General features: G+C 34.5%; 2 protein-coding genes across 2 annotated transcripts; both read left to right on the forward strand.

Annotated features, from left to right (window-relative positions):
- Window positions 1–160: 160 nt before the first annotated feature.
- LOC133854213 (CSC1-like protein At1g32090) lies at window positions 161–13951 on the forward strand. Its single transcript, XM_062290301.1, has 11 exons — window positions 161–705; window positions 3256–3408; window positions 5143–5278; window positions 6807–6908; window positions 7091–7210; window positions 7338–7418; window positions 7599–7939; window positions 9013–9258; window positions 10831–11155; window positions 11998–12231; window positions 13295–13951. The coding sequence occupies exons 1-11, from the start codon at window positions 392–394 to the stop codon at window positions 13688–13690; spliced, it is 2448 nt and encodes an 815-aa protein (XP_062146285.1). The 5' UTR covers window positions 161–391; the 3' UTR covers window positions 13691–13951.
- A 2076-nt stretch (window positions 13952–16027) lies between these two features.
- Window positions 16028–20361, forward strand: LOC133854894 (4-coumarate--CoA ligase-like 6). The gene is made up of 6 exons (XM_062291161.1): window positions 16028–17303; window positions 17815–18004; window positions 18726–18871; window positions 19185–19252; window positions 19691–19793; window positions 20133–20361. The coding sequence occupies exons 1-6, from the start codon at window positions 16227–16229 to the stop codon at window positions 20244–20246; spliced, it is 1698 nt and encodes a 565-aa protein (XP_062147145.1). The 5' UTR covers window positions 16028–16226; the 3' UTR covers window positions 20247–20361.
- Window positions 20362–21951: the final 1590 nt, after the last annotated feature.

Consider the following 21951-nt stretch of genomic DNA (forward strand, 5'->3'; position numbering starts at 1 on the left):
AAGATTAACCCCAGCAAACATGCATTAACCCCCACCCAAAAAAGCAAAATCCTTTCACTCTTACTGTCCTTTACTAACCTCACATGGGCACCCTCTAAGTCAATCATCAAAACCCAAATCCAGGATTTAAAACAGATAATAACAAAAAACTAGAAGTATTAGAAGTTTGATGTAAAAAAACATTATAAATTTGAGTTGGGACATAACAGCCTTAACAGATCAAACCCCATTACATGCCCACTTTCATATAATTAAAATACTGAAAAAGACAATATTCTCTCCTTTCTCTGTTTTACTTCACCACCCACCTTTGCTTCCTTCTTCTACACACGCATCCCTGTTTCTCTCTCTCTCTCTCTCTCTCTCTCTCTGGGTTGTTCTGAATTCTTCAATGGCTACTCTTGAGGATATTGGAGTCTCAGCATTCATTAACATAGTCACTGCCTTTGCCTTTCTGCTGGCCTTTGCTATCCTCAGAATCCAACCCATCAATGACAGGGTCTACTTTCCCAAATGGTACATTAAGGGGGAAAGAACCAGCCCAAGGCGTTCCAGGAATTATGTGGGCAAATTTGTCAACCTCAATGTCATGACTTATTTTACTTTCTTGAACTGGATGCCTCAGGCTATGAGGAGGAGTGAGGCTGAGATTATAAGCCATGCTGGTGTGGACTCTGCCGTTTTCTTGAGAATTTACACTCTGGGGTACTCTCCCTTCTTCTGTTTTTCTTGCTTTCTATGGAATTTTTGGCTCTGGGTGTTGTTTGTTTCTCGAGAAATTGTAGTTGGTAGATACAATTTTCATTGTTCAGTGTTATATATATATATATATATATATGTTGGTACAAATTTGATGAACTTGGAGTGAAATAATTAGTGCTTGTGTGAGATTTATTTCTGGGGTACTAATTTTTCCTTTTCTTTCTTCCTTCTTCAATGTTTTTGGTCCACGGTGGTGTTTGGTTTCTTGAGAAAAGTTTGAATCTGGAGCAATTGCATGTAGTTTGCAATGTTTTGAATTATATATGTGGTTCTTGTTGTTGGTCATATAAAATTCTTTACTTATTGACTAAGAAAATAATTTTGACTTATATGGTGAGAGAACTTTGAAGTCTTTGACCTCTGCTGTTGCGCTTCTTTTCCGTTGAAGTTGTTCACCCAAAAATTGATTGTCCAGCTTTATCTCTTTTCTTTTCTTCGTCTCCGTATTCTGTTGTGCTTGTTGCTTTCTTTCTTTTTGATAAGTAAACGAGGGGTGCAACACGACTTGTTGCTTTCTTATAGAGATTCTTTGAAAATAAAAATATTCAGAACGGATAAAAATGTAATTTTCACGTTTAGCTTTGATTATGAGCTTTGTAGTTAAAATTTGAGAATTAATAAAATTAATTATGGCAAGCTCAATATTGGCTTGGAATATAACTTTGCATACATGTGGATATTGCTTGTATTTGTAAGAAAAATTCTTGACCTTTGCAATGGAAAGGTTTGAAATTTTCCCTCCCCTTGGTTGGTCATATCCAAAAGAAAAAAGGTGAAAAATTTCCCGGTTGTCTCTTTGTGTCTATGCCATTGTTATTTAGCTGTTTTCCTTACAAAATAATACATAGTTACCCTGTTTTATAGCTGAGAAAAACATCAGAGAAATGAATTGGAGACAACTGGCACTTCAGCCTATAGTGTCATCAGATTAAGAGTTTTCGATTTCTTTCCCTATAAGGTTCTATATATTCTTTATTCTCCTTAATCTTTTGGTGTTGAATAGTTCTGGTAATTGATTAATTGCAAATTAGCCATTTTTTTAGAGAAACTCTAATTTCCCTTCTTTTGCATTGAGCTTGGGTACTCAAGTTTGTCTACAAGAAGATGTTGCTTTTTTCAATTCTTGGGACTTTGTACTGGATTGTGAACATTTGAGTTTCCAAGTTTCTCCACATTTTCCTTCTCCATCTTTGTTTTTCATAATGTTTCTTTTGCCACATCTATGCGTACTGGTTTTGTATTTTTCCCTTCCTCCATTATTTATCTACAGTTTCATAATTTTGGTACTAAGAATATCTTGAAATGCTTTCTTTGTTCAACATTTCCCTAAACAGATTATGGTGCTTGCATACTTATGAGAGAGAGAGTGCTTGAAATTTTGATTATGAGAAATTGCTTTAATGAGTCTCAATGTATTCGCTAAACTTCAATTGGATGTGATGTGCTTTATTGTAGTGTAATTTCAGATGGAAATTAAGTGCTGAAGTGGGTTTTCTCCGGAGGGGTTTTCTAAAACCGAGTTCTTTTGCGGGTTGGGGTCCTCTTCCAGTAGCTCTCGGTGTTATCAATCCGTCACGTTCTCATTTCCGAAAAGTATGGATTTGGTCCATCTTTGGAGATGGCAGTTAGTGATGGCAAGGATGGAGATTTTTGGGATGAGGATGGAGAGTTTCCGTACCCTTTGGGTGATTTTTCCCCTGCCACCCTTTTAGATTGGGCTTTGGTTGGGGATGAGGGGATAGAGGATACCCTTCGGAAGGTTAAGGATGGTAGGGAGCTTCTGAATTCTAATTGTTCCATTAGTTATGATGCAAAGGGAGTATCATATAGGTGTGGGAAAGGCAAGGCTCACGCTTGTTAGCATTTGAGGGTTTTGGGCTTTGGGCTTTGTTGTCTTGTGGGTTTGGGGTTGTGGGTGTTGGGGTTGTGGGCTTTTTTTGGTGGGTTGGGTTGTGGGTATTTTTTCTTTTTTTGGGTTTTGGGCATATGGGAACTCCCTGTATATACTGCTTGTGTACTTAGGGGCGCCTTACCCTTTCTATAAATTTTTACATTACTTATAAAAAAAAAAAAAGTACCTTCCAAAAATTCTATCTTGGTCCATATGAGGTCATGAGCCTAACATCCGAATGAACGTTAAGACTTTTTTGGTCCAGATGGAGTCCATGTGGTTCAATTTCATGTTCTCTAAAGTTGCGAGCTTTGGATTATATCATCTGATCAATATTCACTTAGCAAGTTAACAACATTGTTATCTGCAACCCCAAACATTGGGGTTATAGTGCAAAGTGAAATCAAGAAACAGAGGAACAATAATAAAAAAAACACTGGCATTTTGCATTGACTCTTAACTTTTCCGTTGATTCATAAACTCAAGCAAATAATATGAATCATCTTTTCTATTGATTTGTAACCTTGGCTGAGGCTTTGGGATTTAAAAATTCTGTATCTGCTCGTGTTTTTGTGACTAAATTTTACTCTTGTGTCTTACAGGTTAAAAATTTTTGTACCAATGACTGTCCTGGCACTTCTTATCCTCATTCCAGTCAATGTATCAAGCGGAACACTATTTTTCCTTAGAAAAGAACTGGTCGTGAGTGATATTGATAAGCTTTCAATATCAAATGTTCGCCCGGAATCTATAAGGTAATTTAAGTTACTTCAAATCTATAGTATGTACACATGATACTGATAAAATATTTCTACGCTGGTGACTAGCTTAAGTGTTGAGTTTTCTAGTGCTTTTCAAACTACTGAAGGCAGAAGTGAAACTAGACCAATGCCTGCTCTACTATTTTGCAGTTTGTAGATGAGATATGGTATACAGGCATTTGGCATTATGTCAGTAAGAATAAAATCAATGTTAAAGGCATGGTTATTTTTATATTTCACATTAAATGGTATGGAAAGCATGGGTTGAGTGTGGATATCAGCTTTCTGTGATTATCATACTGTCATTATTCACAATCCTATGTATGGTTCTACCACTCTATTATGAAATTTGAAGGATTGCAATGAATTCTGTGATTAAACTAAAATCGCTTGGTAGGCCAATGGACATAAATTCCTTAAATGGGTAAATCTCATCAATTTTTTTTTTTAAAAATTTTTTTTGACTTAGACCGTAAAACAGATCTTTAAGTAAAATTCTATTTAATAGGAAGAAATCACTGTAAATGGAAATCAAATTTAAACTTTTTATTTTTCATCTCTTTCTTGTTTGTTTTACTCATACTATGGTACATGTTTCGGTTAGCACAGCCAGTTGATACAAACAATAGCAATTATCTGTGCCTAGAGAGGCAAAAAACAAATGTACTTTTTGGCTTGGGTCCCTTTTATCCTGAATATTGTGTGATGTAACAAACAATTCATTTTGAGTGCTCAGGTCTCAAATCCATTCAATCTGTGATACAAAGTTCAAAATCAGCTTTAAGAAGAAAGAATATTTTAAATGATTTTTCTTCAAGTAAAATTATATGTAGTAGGAAGAAATCAATGTTAATGGAAATCAAATTTTAACTTTTAACTTTTCATCTCTTTCTTGTTTGTTATACTCCTACTACCGTACATGTTTTAGTTAGAACAGTCAATTGATATAAACAATAGCAATGATCTGTGCCTAGAATGTGTTTCTTCAGATAGAAAGATAGGCAAACAACAAATGTACATTGGATTGGGGCCCTTTTATCCTGAATGTTGTGTGATATATAACAACCAAATTCATTTGAGGGATCAGGTCTCTATTTTTTTTTTGATAAGTAATAAATTGGTCTTATTAAAAACAAAAGGCGCCCCAAATGCACCGGAAATATACAAAAGAAAGCACCTAGCTAGAAATCGAAAAACGAACAAGAAAATTCCCAAAACTAAGCAACAAATGGGACACAAAAACCACCTTCCACAGATACAAAGTTCGAAGTTCTCAAATTCATTCAATCTGTTATACAAAGTTCAAAGCCTCCCCCAAAATGAAAGAAAAGGTTTCTTTGTAGAATTGGCTTGTTAAGATTACGGAGTTGCTCTTTTGACTTGTAACATTGAAGACATTCTGATGTTATCTTAGTCATTTTCATTCAGACAATTCATTTAGGTTCCTTGCTCACGTTGGACTGCAAAACAATTAAATTTTATGTTCATTGACTTAAAGCAGTTCAAAGTTCTAACTTCAATACTAAGAACTTGTGATATGACTTCCGTTTTATTGAAATGCCAGAATTTATAGTAGCATTATTACCTGTTCTCTTTTTTTTTTCAATGAAAAATCTTCCACTGTAATCTTGTAACATTTTTTTTTTTTTTTTAATATTAACTCTCTTTTAAAACAGATCTCATTCTAATTAATGCTAATTCTAAAAAATTATAATCTTTAAATTTCAGGTTTTTTTTCCACATAGGATTGCAATACTTGTTCACAATATGGACTTGTTACATGCTATACAAGGAATATGATTATGTTGCATCAATGAGAATGCATTTCTTGGCTTCACAACACAGGCGTGCAGAGCAGTTCACGGTGAGTTGGACTAATAATTTCTCTGTAATAATCTAAGGAAAATTTTAAGCATTTTTTCAGTAAAAGGAAAGAATCGTGATTGTTTATCAATTTGCTTGTCGTATATTAACTCAATAGCGTGCAGTTTGAGGGTCATGCTTATTTTCTTCAGTATTACTTATCTGGCAGGATCTTGTTACATATTTTCATTCTATTTTCTTAGAAGGCTTGCATAATAGGCATTGTGTGCAGTATAATTAAAGAAAATCATCAAGAGGTACATAGAAGAATATTAAAGCACAACTTAACTAAGTCTTTTCTTCAGTATTACTTATCTGGCAGGATCTTGTTACATATTTTCATTCTATTTTCTTAGAAGGCTTGCATAATAGGCATTGTGTGCAGTATAATTAAAGAAAATCATCAAGAGGTACATAGAAGAATATTAAAGCACAACTTAACTAAGTCTTAACGATCTGGGATGATTGGCAGTATAAGCGTGTTGAGTGTGACAGTTGGCAGTTTGTAGGGGTAATGTGTAAATGAGTAGTAGTTGAGAGGGGTTAAATGTAATTAACCCTTAAATTTTATAATGGATATATAAGAATGATGTTAGAATTGAAGATGTATCAAATAGATATATAATTTACTCAAGAATGCTACCATACCTAACCTATTTCATTGAAGCTTGAAATTTGTGAAAGATGCCTTCCAATATGTTAATGCGCGACATTTTCTATGAGTGAAAGCATTCATATTTGTTCATATCATTCAAAAAACCCATTCTTAAAAAATTTCTTCTTTCATCATAGTCATATTCATTTTGTCTTCTTCTTCTTTTTTTTTTTTGGTATGTTATGAACTTATTACATTTTTGGATAAACTATGATAAAGGCTAATCCTATTAAGACCATAAACCCATTTATATGCTTCCACATCAAAGTAAGATATAGTACTTAATTCTTTTTTTCTTTCTTTTAATGCCTATTGGTGTTTCAAAAGTACCTTTTCATAGTCCTGGAGAGGAAGATGCATCTTGGGTTGACGTATAGTGCAACTTGTCAGATATATTGAGCAAGATACTTATTGTGCACCTTAGAATCTTTGTTAATCATGAGGCGGTTTTTGTCTGCTGTAATTCTAGGTTTAGTTGGTCTAGGAATGGAATGTATTTGACCTGCATGGTGTACAATCTGATGGAACTCCAATGAAGGATATAAGTATGATACATCAATGATGAGTCCTATTAAGTTTTAATTATAAATGTAGTAGGGACATTTGCGCAAGTTTAATTGTTTTTTTTATCAGGCTTTACACTTTTCTTTCTTGCATGGTTTACAATCTGATAGAACTCTAACGAATGGTACAAGTGTGATACATGGATGATAAGCCTTTAAGATTTAATTGTAAAAGTATTATAACAATGAGTTTCTAAGTACTCTTTGAACTTTGATTTATTATGATATACATTTTGTATTTCTTAGATTTGTCTTGAAATTTTTTCAGAAGTCTTGGGATATTATTTTATATTTGCTTTTATTTTTTGCAGGTAGTGGTGAGGAACGTGCCACATGTTCATGGACACTCGGTGTCGGATACTGTGGACCACTTTTTTCAAACTAATCACCCAAATCATTATCTCTGTCACCAGGTATTATATTTTCTTAAAACTATTTAATGGCTAAACTTCCATTTCCATATAATTAATTCTGATCCAACTGAGATAGTTTAATGGACAAACTATAAAATGATGATGTTTGTGTCTTTACTTTCCCTATAGATATTTGGTTGGTTTATATATTTTCCATGATGGCTAGCTTCGTCTTTATTCAGGCAGTCTACAATGCAAACAAATATGCTAAACTCGTGAGACAAAGAGAGAGGTTCCAGAATTGGCTGGACTATAACCAGCTTAAGTTTGAAAGGCACCCAGAAAAGAGGCCAACTAGAAAGGTATTTTGTTCTTGTGAACTGAAATCTCGAAATTTTGTTTGTTGAATATATCTCTATCCAATTTTATTATCCATCAATAGATTATTGGAGCTTTGGATTTGATGGTTTAATCTATCTTCATTTTCAGACAGGATTTTTGGGGCTTTGTGGTGAAAGAATTGATTCCATTGAGTACTACAAACAACAGATTAAGCAGCTGGATAAAATAGTAAGTCATGACCTCTTACTCATTTTCAATCTATTTAAACTTTTGTGGTATTTTGCTCTTCACCTGTTCAAAAACCTCCGTAGAATTAGTTTCATTTCACTCGGCATAATCATGCAGTGTTCATTCCTTTTCGAATTGTTGGATTGCTTTAATCTAATGGCTGCATCTTTTTTGCTATAGTTGACATCGGAGCGCCAGAAAATTGTCAAAGACCCAAAATCTGTTCTGCCAGTAGCTTTTGTTTCATTCAATTCCCGTTGGGGAGCTGCTGTTTGTGCACAGACACAGCAAAGCAAAAATCCTACACTTTGGTTGACAAATTGGGCCCCAGAACCTCGTGATGTATTTTGGCGGAACCTGGCCATACCATTTTTTTCTTTAACCATCCGGAAACTTGTAATATCGATGTCAGTGTTTGCTTTGGTGTTCTTCTACATGATACCCATTGCATTTGTGCAATCCCTTGCAAATTTGGAAGGTCTTGAAAGAGTTGCTCCTTTCCTCAGATCTGTGATAGAACTGTAAGTAAACTTAAATTGGATTTATGTTTTGGGAACTGTATGATTATGCAAAATCTAAGAGTTATGATAGCTTATTTGCTTCATGTGGAAAGACTTCTCAAGTGAAAGTTCTTTACTTAAATTGCTTGAAACCTGTAGCATTCTCTTTTGATCACTTGGCACAGACAACATACCTATACAACTTCAAAAAAATGAAGTATGACAGGTGTTGTTCCGTACTTGGTTCATATCTCACTTGGTAAAAAGCTCATATTATTGTTGCATTCTCTTCTTCTCATCATTACTAAATAGCATGAGGATGTGTGGCCCTTTTTCTTTTCTATCTTTGTAATTATAGTGAATGTTTGATTTAGATTACCACCATCAACATATGTTGTGATTTAGAAGGTCTTACTTACCAAAAAAAAAGGTCCTTTAGAAGGTATAAGAGTTACGGATCCCCCATACCTTACAGCAATTTGAAAACTTAAATGGAAGGTTCTCGGTATGTATTGGAATGAGAACTGGTTATGCTTTCCTGATTTCTAACATTATTAATAAATCAGAAAAGCCTTGTGAAGGCCAAAAGAGCTTGGTCGGCATAAGCAAGCAATCAAGTGCAGTAAAATGACAGATATTCAGTTGTTGTTTCCATGAATATAAATAAATGGTTGATGCGAACCGTTTCTTATCTGTTTATTTTCCATATGGCCTTTTAGCTTATTCATCAATAGGGCTTACTGTTTTATTTGTGATGATTATAGTTTCATTGAATGTGCTATTTGAATATCTTATTTATGTTTCTTTTGTTACTTTGTAATGCTTTAAAACTGAAGGTACTACCATTTTTGGTAGATGCTATGAATTTTCATATTGCCACAACTAGGTAGTGGATTCAGTTATAAACCTTTAAAAGATCTACTCATGTTTGGAATTGACTGATTGATCTGTTGGTGCTTTCTCACCACTACATGTGAGACATGGCCTTTTTCTTATATCATGGTCACCATAGCAGCTCAATTCCAATAGTTTTTCATTCTATGCATTTCCTTTTGTCCATCCTTTACTAGAAGCTTGTCGTCAATCTTGTGCAGGAAATTCATTAAGTCATTCTTACAAGGCTTCCTTCCAGGTCTAGCCCTTAAAGTCTTCCTATATATTCTTCCAACAGTCTTGATGATCATGTCAAAAATTGAGGGACATATAGCATTCTCAACACTAGAACGGAAAGCAGCATCAAAATACTATTATTTTATGTTAGTGAATGTATTCTTGGGAAGCATTGTGACTGGAACAGCATTTGAGCAACTGCATTCTTTCCTTCACCAATCGGCTACCGAGTAATATTCCGTCTTATTACTTATCAAAAAAAAATTCCATCTTATTACTTAAGCTTTTTCTTTCTTCCATGTTTGAAAATATTACAATAAATGTTATATGGCTGTCTTTAGTTGTAACTTTCTCAATGTGATTTCCCTTATAGTGCCGCTAACCTAAAAATTATCAAAGTGGACCACATATTTGCATTTTTAATAAAAATTTCAATTTTGAAAATGACTATCAAGTTGTAGAAGTTCTTCTTTGGTACAATTATTTGTGCTTTAAGAAGTTGCAACGTAAGTGTAACAAGATGAAACAATAATCTACTCAGGTTTCAATATATATATGTTTCAACAGCAATTACATTTTTTGTATTTATTTAGAGAAATGGTGTATAGTTGTTCAAATTATCAAAGTGTTAGTCTCTGTTCTGCACTTCAGTTTCCTGTTCAATGAAATATCATATTCCGATGAAAGGGATGGGATTATAGTCGAAGGCTAATTGGCATTATATAGTTGTTTGTGATGCTTTATGTATTTCTTATTGATGTTTCTGAATGTTCTTTTTTCCTTCTTAAGAAATCAAACTTATGGTATTATGAATATAATATAGGTTTTGCTTTGAAGAAATATTGCGACGTATGCTAATGTTTTTGAAGTCTTTTCTCTTTTCAAACACAAAAACACACTTTTCAGAAAATAATTACCAAACAGAACAATTTTTTATTTTTATTTTTTTAAAAAAAAAAAAAAACAAAAACAAAAAACAAAACACTTTTCCAAAAACAAACACGACACATTTTTTAGAAAACTTTTCACACCTTCTTATAGGAATGTTTTGAGAAAATATGAGCTTATTTTTTTCAGGATTGGAGCCTGACTTAATCCTTGCAAAATAATAATAAAAAATATATATATAATAAAAAGGTGGTTGCATGGGCACCCCAATAGGTCAGAGGTCTTTGTCATGGAAAAGAAACGAAAAGACAAGAAGTAATGTAAAAGATAAAGAAATAAATTATTTTCATTTTGTTGTTTGGATAAGGAAAGGCTTTATACAAATACCATATGTGTGTTGCATACATATTCTTTAAAGCAGTGGTTTCTCTTTTTGGTAGAAGGCCTGCATTATGTTGGCAAAGATCATGTTTCATAAGATTTTGCTATTTGGAGGTACAAGTTTGTCAATTATCTCCACAATGAAATTGGGAAAGCCAGTAAAAGCATAATGATAAGCAGAAACAATGAAATAGTGATTCATTATAATCCATTTAGCATTGGTTTCTATGTGCCAATTCATTTTTCACAAATAGTAAGGGCTACCATTTTGCACCACCTTACTTCATTACTTCTCATTGCATTCATAAAAAGTATCTAGCTGCGACAGTGCTTTTAGAAATGTACTTATGGTATTGATGGAGAGATTAGCTGCATTTAATTTCTTATGCAAATAATTTTACTCTAAAACATAACATCATTGCAATCTTTATAGTATTACATCTAAGCAGAATGATTTTTCTATGTCTTTTATATAACAATGATAGATGCATCTGATGTGATTGACTTTTGTGGAACTTCACTCTTTGTTATAGGATTCCAAGAACCATTGGGGTCTCCATACCAATGAAAGCTACTTTCTTTATTACATATATAATGGTTGATGGGTGGGCTGGCATTGCTAGTGAGATTCTTCGGTTGAAGCCGTTGGTAATATTCCATCTAAAGAACATGTTTCTGGTGAAAACTGAAAGAGATAGAGAAAAAGCAATGAACCCTGGGAGTGTTGATTTCCCAGAGACTCTCCCAAGTCTCCAATTGTACTTCCTATTGGGGCTTGTGTATGCCGTGATTACTCCGATCCTTCTTCCTTTTATACTAGTCTTCTTTGCCTTGGCCTACTTAGTTTACCGCCATCAGGTCAGTTTATCCACAATCCTTGCATTTTGTTTACTCTTTCCCATCTGTCTTAACAACATTTATTACTATCTTGAATTGTATCACAATAACTATGCAGTTAAGCAAGATAGCCAAAACAATAAATTGGGCTTAATATGTGTAATTAAAAATGGAGTATCTAGGTTTTGGAATTATAGATGCTAGTAAGGATTATAATTTAGGAATGAAGTACCAGGATTATCAAGAATGATTAAGAAACATTCAATATTTCATGTCCCAGTTGAAAGGACTCAATTTTTTTTTTATTAGTAATCAAAATTTTATTAAAAACGTAAGGTGCCTCCAGGTACACAGAAAACATACAAGAGAAGCCACCTAACCAGTAGAAGCAAAAAAAAAAAAGAAAATCATGATAACTAATCGCCAAAAAAGAAACAAAAAGAATCGTCCAAAGATACAGGGTGTTGAAAAATAAAGACTTAAATCTCTTGCAAAGTCCTCTTACGGTCCTCAAAGTTTCTTCGTTCCATTTTGAGAGCTCAAAGATATAGATGAAAGAACTCAATATTAAGGGAAGCATATGCAAGTATAATTAGCCAATAATTAAATCTATGTGCAATCACAACATTAATAGAGGAATACACAATTAGTGATTTTACCTGAAGATGAATATATGCTCATCAAAATTTGTATAGGTAACAGATTACATATAGAGAGCTTGGTGACAAACCAAAAGCAAATAATAAAGAAGAAAATTGATATTTGTAGAACTTGGTTCTATGATCATATATTTGTATTGTATTTTGTGGATTTTTTATGTTTTCAATAATTCTTGTAATTTTAGACCCTGTTTGATTACACAGATAATCAATGTCTACAATCAACAATATGAGAGCGTTGCTGCATTCTGGCCACTTGTCCACAGCCGCATAATAGCAAGCTTGTTGATATCCCAACTTCTTTTGATGGGACTGCTTAGCACAAAGAAAGCTGCCAATTCCACTCCTTTGCTTGTTGTTTTGCCCGTATTGACATTATCATTCCACAAATATTGCAAGAATCGCTTTGAACCTGCATTTAGGAAATACCCACTTGAGGTAAGCTCCAAACTATCCAACAATTAACTGCCAAACTTTTTTCTTTACTCGTACATGTCTTTTAGTAATATATTCAAGCTAAACAGCTCTACAGATGAAATTGTGTTGACACTACATATAGTAAAATGAAATTTGACTATCCTTTTACGTGAAACATGTCATTAGGCTTGATGGTAAAGTTTTGCTGATGGTTGTACTTGTAGTTTGGCTCAAGTCTCTTCAAGGCATTTAGAGTTTATATCATCATCTCCTTTTGAGCCCCTCCTTTAACTACCTACCAGTAAAAAGAAGGCGTAAGAATTAACAAAGCAACTTTCCCACTAGTTACTTGGGTTTATAAGTGAACCAGGCAAATCTATCTTAATTTTCATGAATGGAATTTTGGTGTTCGTGTTGGGGCACAATTAATTCCTTCACCGTCTTGAAGTAGTTTTTCAATTCTTAACATTCTATTTGCTTCTAAAACTGGTGTCTGTAACCTTATACATCGGACAGCAGTTAATGGAAGTTTGTCTGTCACATGCAAGCAAATAAATCGTTTTCATCACAGCTTTCTGAATGTATCAAAAGCTGGAATTTTTATATTAAATAATGGGTGTTTCTTGACACATTAAATCATGTTTGGAAGAAGCCCCTTTCTGGATCCCATTATGCCAAAGGAGGTGAAGACCTGTTGCATTAAATGTTAGCATGTGCTAGAAGTAGACAGATAATTAGACTGCCCGTACTACCTTTAGTTGCCTCCTAAATGTCCACAACATTTAAATAAGTCCATTATGTGTCAGATTCAGATTTGGTATGGGTCCATTTCCTTCTGGATAACATTCAAATTAGACTAATTGTTATTATCACTGTCCTGCGATAATATAAGGGCATTGTGAGAGTTCAAGGTGATCTATTTTTATTTGATGGTTATTATGGCTGTACATAAAATCAATAAACTTTGTTCTCCATGATATTTCTTTTGTGATGGCTTTTGATTTATCTTTATTTGACTTGAAGAGAGGCATGAAAACTTGTATTTGAGTGCTGATAAATTAATTTGCCTCTGTTCCTTCTTCAGGAAGCCATGGCAAAGGATATGTTGGAACAGACTACAGAACCTGGCATTAACTTAAAGGCATGCTTAGCTGATGCTTATTTGCACCCAATTTTCCGGTCATTTGAGGAAGAAGATGAGTTAGTTCAGGTCAGACTAGACAAACATCAAACCCACACGGTCAGCCCCTCAACGAGCGAACTCAGCTCCCCCTCCCCGCCACGTTATGTCCATCATCCCTCCTCCCCGCCACTTTATGTATATCATCCCCCCTCCCCACCTCATTATGTTGATCATCCATCCTCCCCACCCCAATATGTTTATGATCACTCCTCCCTACCTCATTATGTTGATCATCCATCCTCCCCACCCCATTATGTTTATGACCCCTCCTCCCCACCACAGTATGTCTATCATTAAAAGGTTGAGCCATGAACTGATATATAGTTGTCTGCATACAAGAAACCCTAACCTATTCTTCTATTTAGCATTTTCACCGCCGTCCGTTGATGTTGTGTCAATTGTAATTATTGTTTCATCAAGATGTAATTGTAGTTGGGTTGTGGCATTTTCTTCAACTGTAGTTGGGGGTTCTACTTGGTTTGATTGTCAAGAAGCTAGAATTGAAAGCTTGTAATCTTAGAAAGCCCACTTAAATTCCAATCTCTTTTCATGATTTCAGCGTTTTCCTTTTCCTGGAAATCTCATTGAGAAGCATCATTTCTTCTGAACATGCATGAAAACAATGTTCAAGCACTTGAAAGAAGCATGCACAACTGTGTACTACCTGAACTGACTTGAATTACTGAGCTTTTGACAACCAAAAAAATATTGAAATTTTCTGAAAATTTGAGATAAATACATGTCTTCTCTAGTTTAACCACCTTTGTTATTGTGATTCATGAAAACATTTTACATGGCTGTATTTGTTTAGACGATTTTCAACGAAATCGTCTTTCAGGAAATTTAATTGTTTTAAAAAATATTTTTCGGCGTATGACTCGTACGAAAATAATCGACGGTAAAAAACAGTTGGCAAACTCCGGCGGCTTCGAAGGGTGGTCTAGCAAACTCCGGTGATTTGATAATGAAAAGCTTATACTTGAAAATGGTTTTACAGTTTAAAAAAGAGAAACTATTTTATGAAAAATTAAATAAATTTCTTTTTATCAACTGAAAATATTTTTAGTTTGAGCACGAATTTGGTCTTACCCATTACCAAAACATTAAAAAAAAAATAATAAAAAATAATAATAATAATAATAATAATAATAATAAAGAAAAAGAAAAAAGAAAGAAAGAAAGAAGAAAAAAAAAAAAAAAAAAAAAAAAAAGAAAGAAAGAAAGAAAGAAAAGGTAAAATGTTTTCTAAAATTTTTTTTTGCATCGAAACAAATGGTGCTTTAATCTAAAATTTATAGCACTTGGCGTGAACAAGTTTTTTTTTTTTGAACATAATAATTCTGAAACTGCATTGATCAAAAAACAGATACAGAAATTGACCCCAAAAAACTAAGGATCTATGAAAAAACAAGCTTTCCTAATAACAATGCTAGAGATACTACTAGGAACATCCTCTAGCGAACACGCATCATTCTTATTGCAAATAGCTACTTTAGCTAAAGTATGGGTTGCCATATTCGCCTCTCTAGGAGCAAAGACAAAACGACAAGAGCGAAGCCCCAACATCTCCAAATGAATGCTTTCAATGAAATTGCCAGTACTAGAAAGAAAATGGGGATCAAAGTTAATTCTTGGTGTGAACAAGTTGGCTACGCTACTGAGTACAGCCTACACAAGAGCAGTTGTAACTCCGTTAGCTGCAATGCACTAATTATGCGACACTACGATCAATACCGTTATGACTTTGGGCAGATATTATTGGACAGGGATGCCTAACAATTTATTCTCAAATGACATAAATTCAAGCCCTTTTTTTCGTTGAACGACAACCAAAATATTACCTATTAAAAAGTGACATAATCAATGAAAATTGAGAATATTTTCATAATATTCTTGTGTTTTATATTTTAAAAAAACTTTGAGCTAAAAATTATCTTTTGATTTATAGAAAAAGAAGCGTCTTTTTAAAAGTAAAAGGGAAAAAAAAAAAAAAAAAAAGTTTTGGAAAGAATTTATTTTTTTATTTCTTTGATAGCATGTCACATTTTTAATAAGTAAAATTTTTCAAGCCATTCAACGAAAGAAACTGCCTAAATTTACATAGTTCTAGAATTTTGAAATTTTAAGGGATCCTTATCCGATATTATTACAAATCGGAAATGACTCACGTTCCATTCTTGTGGAACAAAATTCTCTCTAAGACTATTTATTTCACCGTTAGAATTTAAAAATAGTACATCTAACGGTTTACATAATGTCATTATTGACACGTTTTTTAAAAATTTAAAATCAAATACATCGTTAAATACACAAACTTTAAATCATAATTATCAAATAAACTAAAAATAAAACGAAGAGGATCACGTTTCAAATATTTGCAATTGCACTTCCTCGCTTTAAAAGCGTTTCCCTTTATGGATGAAATATCGGAGAAATGTTAGATAACCAACTTTAAATCTTACAAGATAGGAGATTAGTGTCATTATTTTGCCCATCTATTTTGTAAATTTACTATTAAATCCGTAAAATTTACGTGTAATTTCAAAGAGTTAATGCTAAATTTGCCATCTCTTATATATCTTATATATATATATAAGAGAAAATGAAACCGATCATTCCTCGTCGGCAAATTGACCGCGTCAATGGAGATGATCCTGTTCCCTTCTAATGAACTCTCAAACACGTCCATTTCGCTCCATTTCAGGCCAAGAACGCAGGGCTGAGACACGTTCGACTGAACTGCTGTCATCCTCGTACTGTCAAAACTATCTGCTGCTTGTACAAAAACAAGACGTTTCTGGTTATTGAACTCTCTCTCTCTCTCTCGAAATCAATGGCAAAAGCCTCAACAAGCCTTTCCAAGTGCCATGTCACAGAGAAACAAACCACCCAAAACCCAAAACCGCACCCACATTGGTACTCACCAGAGACTGGAATATACCGCAGCAAGCACCCTTCAGTAGAGCTCCCCTCAGACCCATGTCTTGATGTTGTTTCCTTCGTCTTCTCCCACCAGCACAATGGTGTCTCAGCTCTCATTGATTCCTTATCTGGGTCTTCAATCTCCTACCCGGAACTCTTCCCCTTGGTCAAATCCATGGCCTCTGGGCTCCACAATGCGGGTATCTCAAAAGGTGATGTGATTTTGATTTTGTTGCCAAATTCCGTTTACTATCCTATTGTTTTCATGGGTGTTCTGTATTTGGGTGCAATTGTTACGACCATGAACCCTCTCAGTAGTGTACTCGAAATCAAGAAACAGATTACTGATTGTAATGTGTGTCTAGCTTTTACTGTACCTGAAAACGTTGAGAAGCTGCAAGCATTGGGTATTCCCGCAATTGGGGTACCAGAAAATCTGAATTTGGATTCGAAGCAAACTACTTTTTCGGCTTTTTATAAGCTTATATCTGGTTGTTTTGATTTGGCTCCTAGGCCAGTGATTAAGCAGCAAGACACCGCTGCAATAATGTATTCCTCGGGGACTACTGGCACGAGCAAAGGTGCTGTGCTAACACATAAGAATTTTATAGCCATGGTTGAGCTTTTTGTGAGGTTTGAGGCTTCACAGTACGAATACTCAAGTTTGGATAATGTGTATTTAGCTGTTCTACCAATGTTTCATATATACGGGATATCACTATTCGTGGTAGGATTATTGTGTTTGGGTTCTAGCATTGTCGTGATGAGGAAATTCGATATAAATGCGGTGATAAAGGCCCTTGATAGATATAAAATTACACACTTTCCAGTTGCTCCACCGATATTGACAGCATTGACAAGGGAAGTAAAGAATGTTGGTGGAAGTAGTTTGAAGAGTTTGAAGCAGGTTTCCTGTGGGGCAGCTCCTTTGAGCAGGAAATTCATAGAGGACTTTATTCAGACACTGCCTCATGTTGATTTCATTCAGGTAAAGAGAGAAAATGGCCATTAACAGCATAATTGTCATAATTATTACTATTACTAGAACTACTCCTATTTGCTTTTCTTTATCACTCTTTTTTGTTGAGACCTGAATTACATGTTTGGTTTGGTTGAGACCTGAATTGGAGGAAATAAATCAGAAGTTGGGATCTTACATTTTCCTCAATCCAAGGTCTAAAACAAAATATTAAATTTTCATATATTCTTAATATACATATACATATACAAATCCAAACAGCGGAAAATGTTAAAAATAAAATAAAATTGAATCCCTACTTTTGTTCTTCTTCTTTGGCAACCTATTGTATCAGAAACAGAATGTGGTTTACAGCAAGTCATAAGGTTGTCTGTGTTGTCGCTTGAATTCTTTGGTAGTTAAGACACTGGCATCAGCATCAAGACCGGCCCATTCATGTTGGTCTTGTACCGTTTGGTGGATTCTGTAGGTCTCTTTCATTTTTTTGGAAATATCCAGCTATAAATTTTGTTTGTTTTAGGGTTATGGCATGACTGAGTCGACTGCAGTAGGAACTCGTGGCTTCAATACTGAAAAGTTTCAAAATTATTCTTCACTAGGATTGTTAGCTCCAAATATGCAAGCTAAAGTAGTGGATGAGAATACTGGTTCCTTTTCGCCTCCTGGCAGTAGTGGTGAGCTTTGGCTACGAGGACCCGCAATCATGAAAGGTAATAAGTTTCATCAGTTTCCTGAATTGTTGCAGCCTCTAGATCATATACCACCACTGGGAATGCTAATTAGTCATTTTATGATTGCTAAATCTATGTTACTCTCATTTTAACAATTTGGTCATGTTGGATGCCATATGGGACAACAGTGGCTTATGTTTCAACTTATTTTGTTCAAATTATGTTAGATAGTGACTATGTCCATATATATGTTGAAGATGTCATTCACTCACCTATATAGGTATTTAAATATGAATTTGGTCTATGAGCTCTTTGTTTGTCTGCCAATGGTTCTTGGACCTAATAGCATCTCCTCCACATATAATTAAGGGATGCAGGTTGAGGTCATGGGTTCATCCATATGGAGGCTTGGGTATTATTACCTATTAAAAAATAAATAAATAAATTCTGCCAGTAATTCATTTATGCCCTTAAGATCTTCATGGTAGGCTGGTATCTGATGGCTCATCCCCAAAATCCACCTATTGTCATGCAAATAATTTGCATCCTGAAAAATTCAATCTCAGATAATCCCAGATTTTACCACAACTTGTGGCCATCATATCACAATAATGATAAAAGTAATAATAATAATAATAATTTCTCTGAACTTTCTTGCAAAACTGATGGAGCCATAGCATGAGTAAAATAAATTTCCTTTGCCACCATTTTTATAATCCCATAGATCTACAACAGATTAATTTTGCCCTCATATTTCCAGGGTATTTGAATAATGTGGAGGCTACTATATCAACAATTGACAAAGATGGTTGGCTCCATACTGGAGACATTGTTTGCTTTGATCAAGATGGATACATAAATATATTTTATCGCTTGAAAGAGATTATCAAATACAAGGGCTTTCAGGTATAAAGTTTAGACTCAAAGCCATCTAATTTGCATGACCTACCACTCTTCATAATATGGGGCACTTTAGGAACGTGTTCTTTGTTTTGCACATGGTCTTAAATGACAAACTGAGTGTTGTATACATAATTCAGTGTGCATTGAGAATTTTTTAAAAAAAATTTGTTGGCGGAAGGGGGTTTCTTGATAGAAGGAAGAGCTCAATATTCAGCACATTAATATCAACTAGTTGTGCACTTAAACCTTTTTGAAAAGTTTATGCTTTAAATTGCTGTAAGTATATGTGTTCTTGTATAACATGTCCTTTCTGCAGATTGCTCCTGCCGATTTAGAAGCTGTGTTGATCTCCCATCCTGAGATACTTGATGTTGCAGTAACAGCGTAAGTGTGAGCACTTGAGGCACTTGAAAGTATTCTACACGGCATTTGAACATGGTGTCGACTGTCGAGATGAAAATGATCTTATCTGTTTAATAATAGGATTTATAGTTAAATATGAATCAGAAGCATTTTATGATTTTATAGAGGAATTGGCCCTAAATAGAGCACAAGGAGGGTAATGACCTGCAAATCATTCCCTACATAAAGGTATGTCATCAGAGTCAAGAATACAATTTTGAAACCAACTATGCTCGTCTTTAAAAATGAGTCATTCTAATCAAGTACATCAGTAACTTGATCCTGTATGTACTATCAAATAAGCTCATGTTGGCCAAGAATAATTTCAATATCTGGTGTTCAAAGGTGTTCTAAATGCTTGAAATTTTGCTAATAATTTGTTGTGATCTCTACTTAATGTTCCATTTTGTTTTTCTCCAGTGCCTTGGATGAAGAATCTGGGGAGATACCCGTGGCATTTGTGGTGAGAAAGAATGGAAGCAGGCTCTCCCCAGAAGCTGTTATGGACTATGTCTCTAAACAGGTATTTCATTTTGAGCTCTGTGGCTCTATGCATATATTTATAGCTTTAATACAAGGTTGAGAAATCTACACAAACTCCCTTTTTGACACTTCCAAGTACTTACTCCTTAACGTGATAGTTGAAAGCTTTTCACCACAACGTTTTTTAATCACATCTGCTTATTATCTTTCTGCAATTACTACGTTAGAGAGTAAACACTTGGGAATATAAAAGAGAAAGCGTGTAGCATTTCTCATACAGGGTTTTCTCATCATGACCCAAGTGGTGCTTCTGGGCACTCCCTTTGCTGACCATGAGCAGATCACTATAACTTCAGAAACGTCTCACTTCTTTTGGCAGGTTGCACCATACAGGAAGGTCAGAAAGGTGGTCTTTACAAACACCATACCTAGGTCTGCAGCAGGAAAAATCCTTCGAAGGCAACTCAGGAACTTCATAACTAATAGACTTTGAGGTATCTTTCTCAGGCAGGCCTTACTAGTAAATAAAACAATTTATTTTAAGGTAGAGCCTTGAAATGAATAGGCCTTTATCTTAGATTTTGCTAATTATAATTGTCAGAACACAACACACAATATAAATTGATATATATTTTTTTTAATTTAAATTGTTTTCTGCATTGAAGAATGTAGTATTATTGTCTTGATAAATGATATTTTGGTTCGAGCTCAATGCTACCATCATATTCATGATTCTACCAGACCAGTGTCTCAATGTTGAACCAAATGTTATTGCATGTTAAATCATTTTTGTTTGTTATTCATGTGAAACAAATTATCTTTTGCATTCAAAAACTTAAATAAAGTCAAAAAAAAAAAAAAAAAAAAAAAAAAAAAAAAAAAGAAGCAGGGGGAGGAAGACTAAGGGCATGTTTGGGTGAGAAAATTTTCAAATATTTTTCAGATAAACCATCCAAACATATTTCAAAAAACAAATTCATATTCGCAATTTTTCAAAAAATCAAACACCCAAACGAGCCCTAAAAACCACTCATGTTGATTCGTACAAATTAAAAGAAGTTTAATTTTGATGGTGACGCCCACATGACACATCCCTATTGAAAATCACTGGCCTTTGAAATTATTGCCAGAATGGTCGATATTCTGTGTCTGTGGACCTGTGGTAGGGTAGAGATTTTCATTGTAGGAAGAGTATTTGCCTTGTGTTGCTCCACTTAATGATTCCAAAGTTTTTTTTTTTTTTTTTTTCTGATAAAAAAGAGAAGAAAAAAATTTCGACTGACTTCAATTTTAAACTAAAAAACAGCTTAGAACCACCACATAAATTTTTATTTTTATTTAAAAAAAAAAAAACTGAATTATTCAATATTTCATTCTCAAAGCTTGATTTGTTCCATACAATAGCTATGTTTTTCTAACATTAACCAAACGTCTAAAAAAGTAGGGTTAAATACCTCACAAGTACTCGTAGGAAGGGCCAAAATCAAATGTCGGCTTCGGTTTCAAAAACTATCACAAGTTGTACCTGCCAAAAATAGAAATACCTACTTAGTATTTCCGTCTAAATTCTACCCATTTTTTTTACGGCCATCCACATCACCACCCTTAAAATGATGACACTTTTCCTGATTGCCACATATTTAAGCCAACTCATATTATCATCCTACGTGGCCATGTATTACAGGTGATACTTATTCTTTTATTGCCACGTAAAATGAAGAATATATTAAAAAATTACCTCATTTTGTTCTTTTTTTTTTTAAAAAAAAAAAAATAGGAATTAAAAATTGGGGTGGCCGACCACCTCCATTTTAGCTAAGGGGTGACTCGAGCCACCTCTTTGGCCTGAGGGTGGGTTCGGCCATTCCGAACCGGCCGGTCTGGGGGTGGCCAAGAGCCAACTCTTCAATTTAATTTTTTTTCTTTTTTTTCTTTTTTCCTTTTGCCCTTGTAGGGTTGGTCAAACGACCCCCAACGGCCATGGGTGGGTTTGGTCACCCCATACTAGCCAATCTAGGGTGGCTGAACCCACCCCCACGGTACTTGGGGCTACCTCGAGTCAACCCTCCCATTTTTATTTTTTTTTTGGCCTCTTGGGGTTGGCCGAACCATCGTTATTTTGGCCTTGAGGATGGTTCGACCACCCCCTGGCTGGTTATAAGAGGTGTGGCTTGAACTGCCCCTTGGCCAAAATGGGG

Source organism: Alnus glutinosa, chromosome 13, assembly GCF_958979055.1.
Source record: "Alnus glutinosa chromosome 13, dhAlnGlut1.1, whole genome shotgun sequence".
Classification (NCBI taxonomy): Eukaryota; Viridiplantae; Streptophyta; class Magnoliopsida; order Fagales; family Betulaceae; genus Alnus; species Alnus glutinosa.

Coding starts and splice junctions, on each gene's coding strand:
- LOC133854213 (XM_062290301.1), top strand. CDS start 392: ATGGCTACTCTTGAGGATATTGGAGTCTCAGCATTCATTAACATAGTC. Junction 5,279..6,806: donor GGCGTGCAGAGCAGTTCACG/GTGAGTTGGACT, acceptor TATTTTTTGCAG/GTAGTGGTGAGGAACGTGCC. Junction 7,211..7,337: donor AAAAGAGGCCAACTAGAAAG/GTATTTTGTTCT, acceptor CTTCATTTTCAG/ACAGGATTTTTGGGGCTTTG.
- LOC133854894 (XM_062291161.1), top strand. CDS start 16,227: ATGGCAAAAGCCTCAACAAGCCTTTCCAAGTGCCATGTCACAGAGAAA. Junction 18,005..18,725: donor AGGACCCGCAATCATGAAAG/GTAATAAGTTTC, acceptor TCATATTTCCAG/GGTATTTGAATAATGTGGAG. Junction 19,253..19,690: donor CTTGATGTTGCAGTAACAGC/GTAAGTGTGAGC, acceptor GTTTTTCTCCAG/TGCCTTGGATGAAGAATCTG.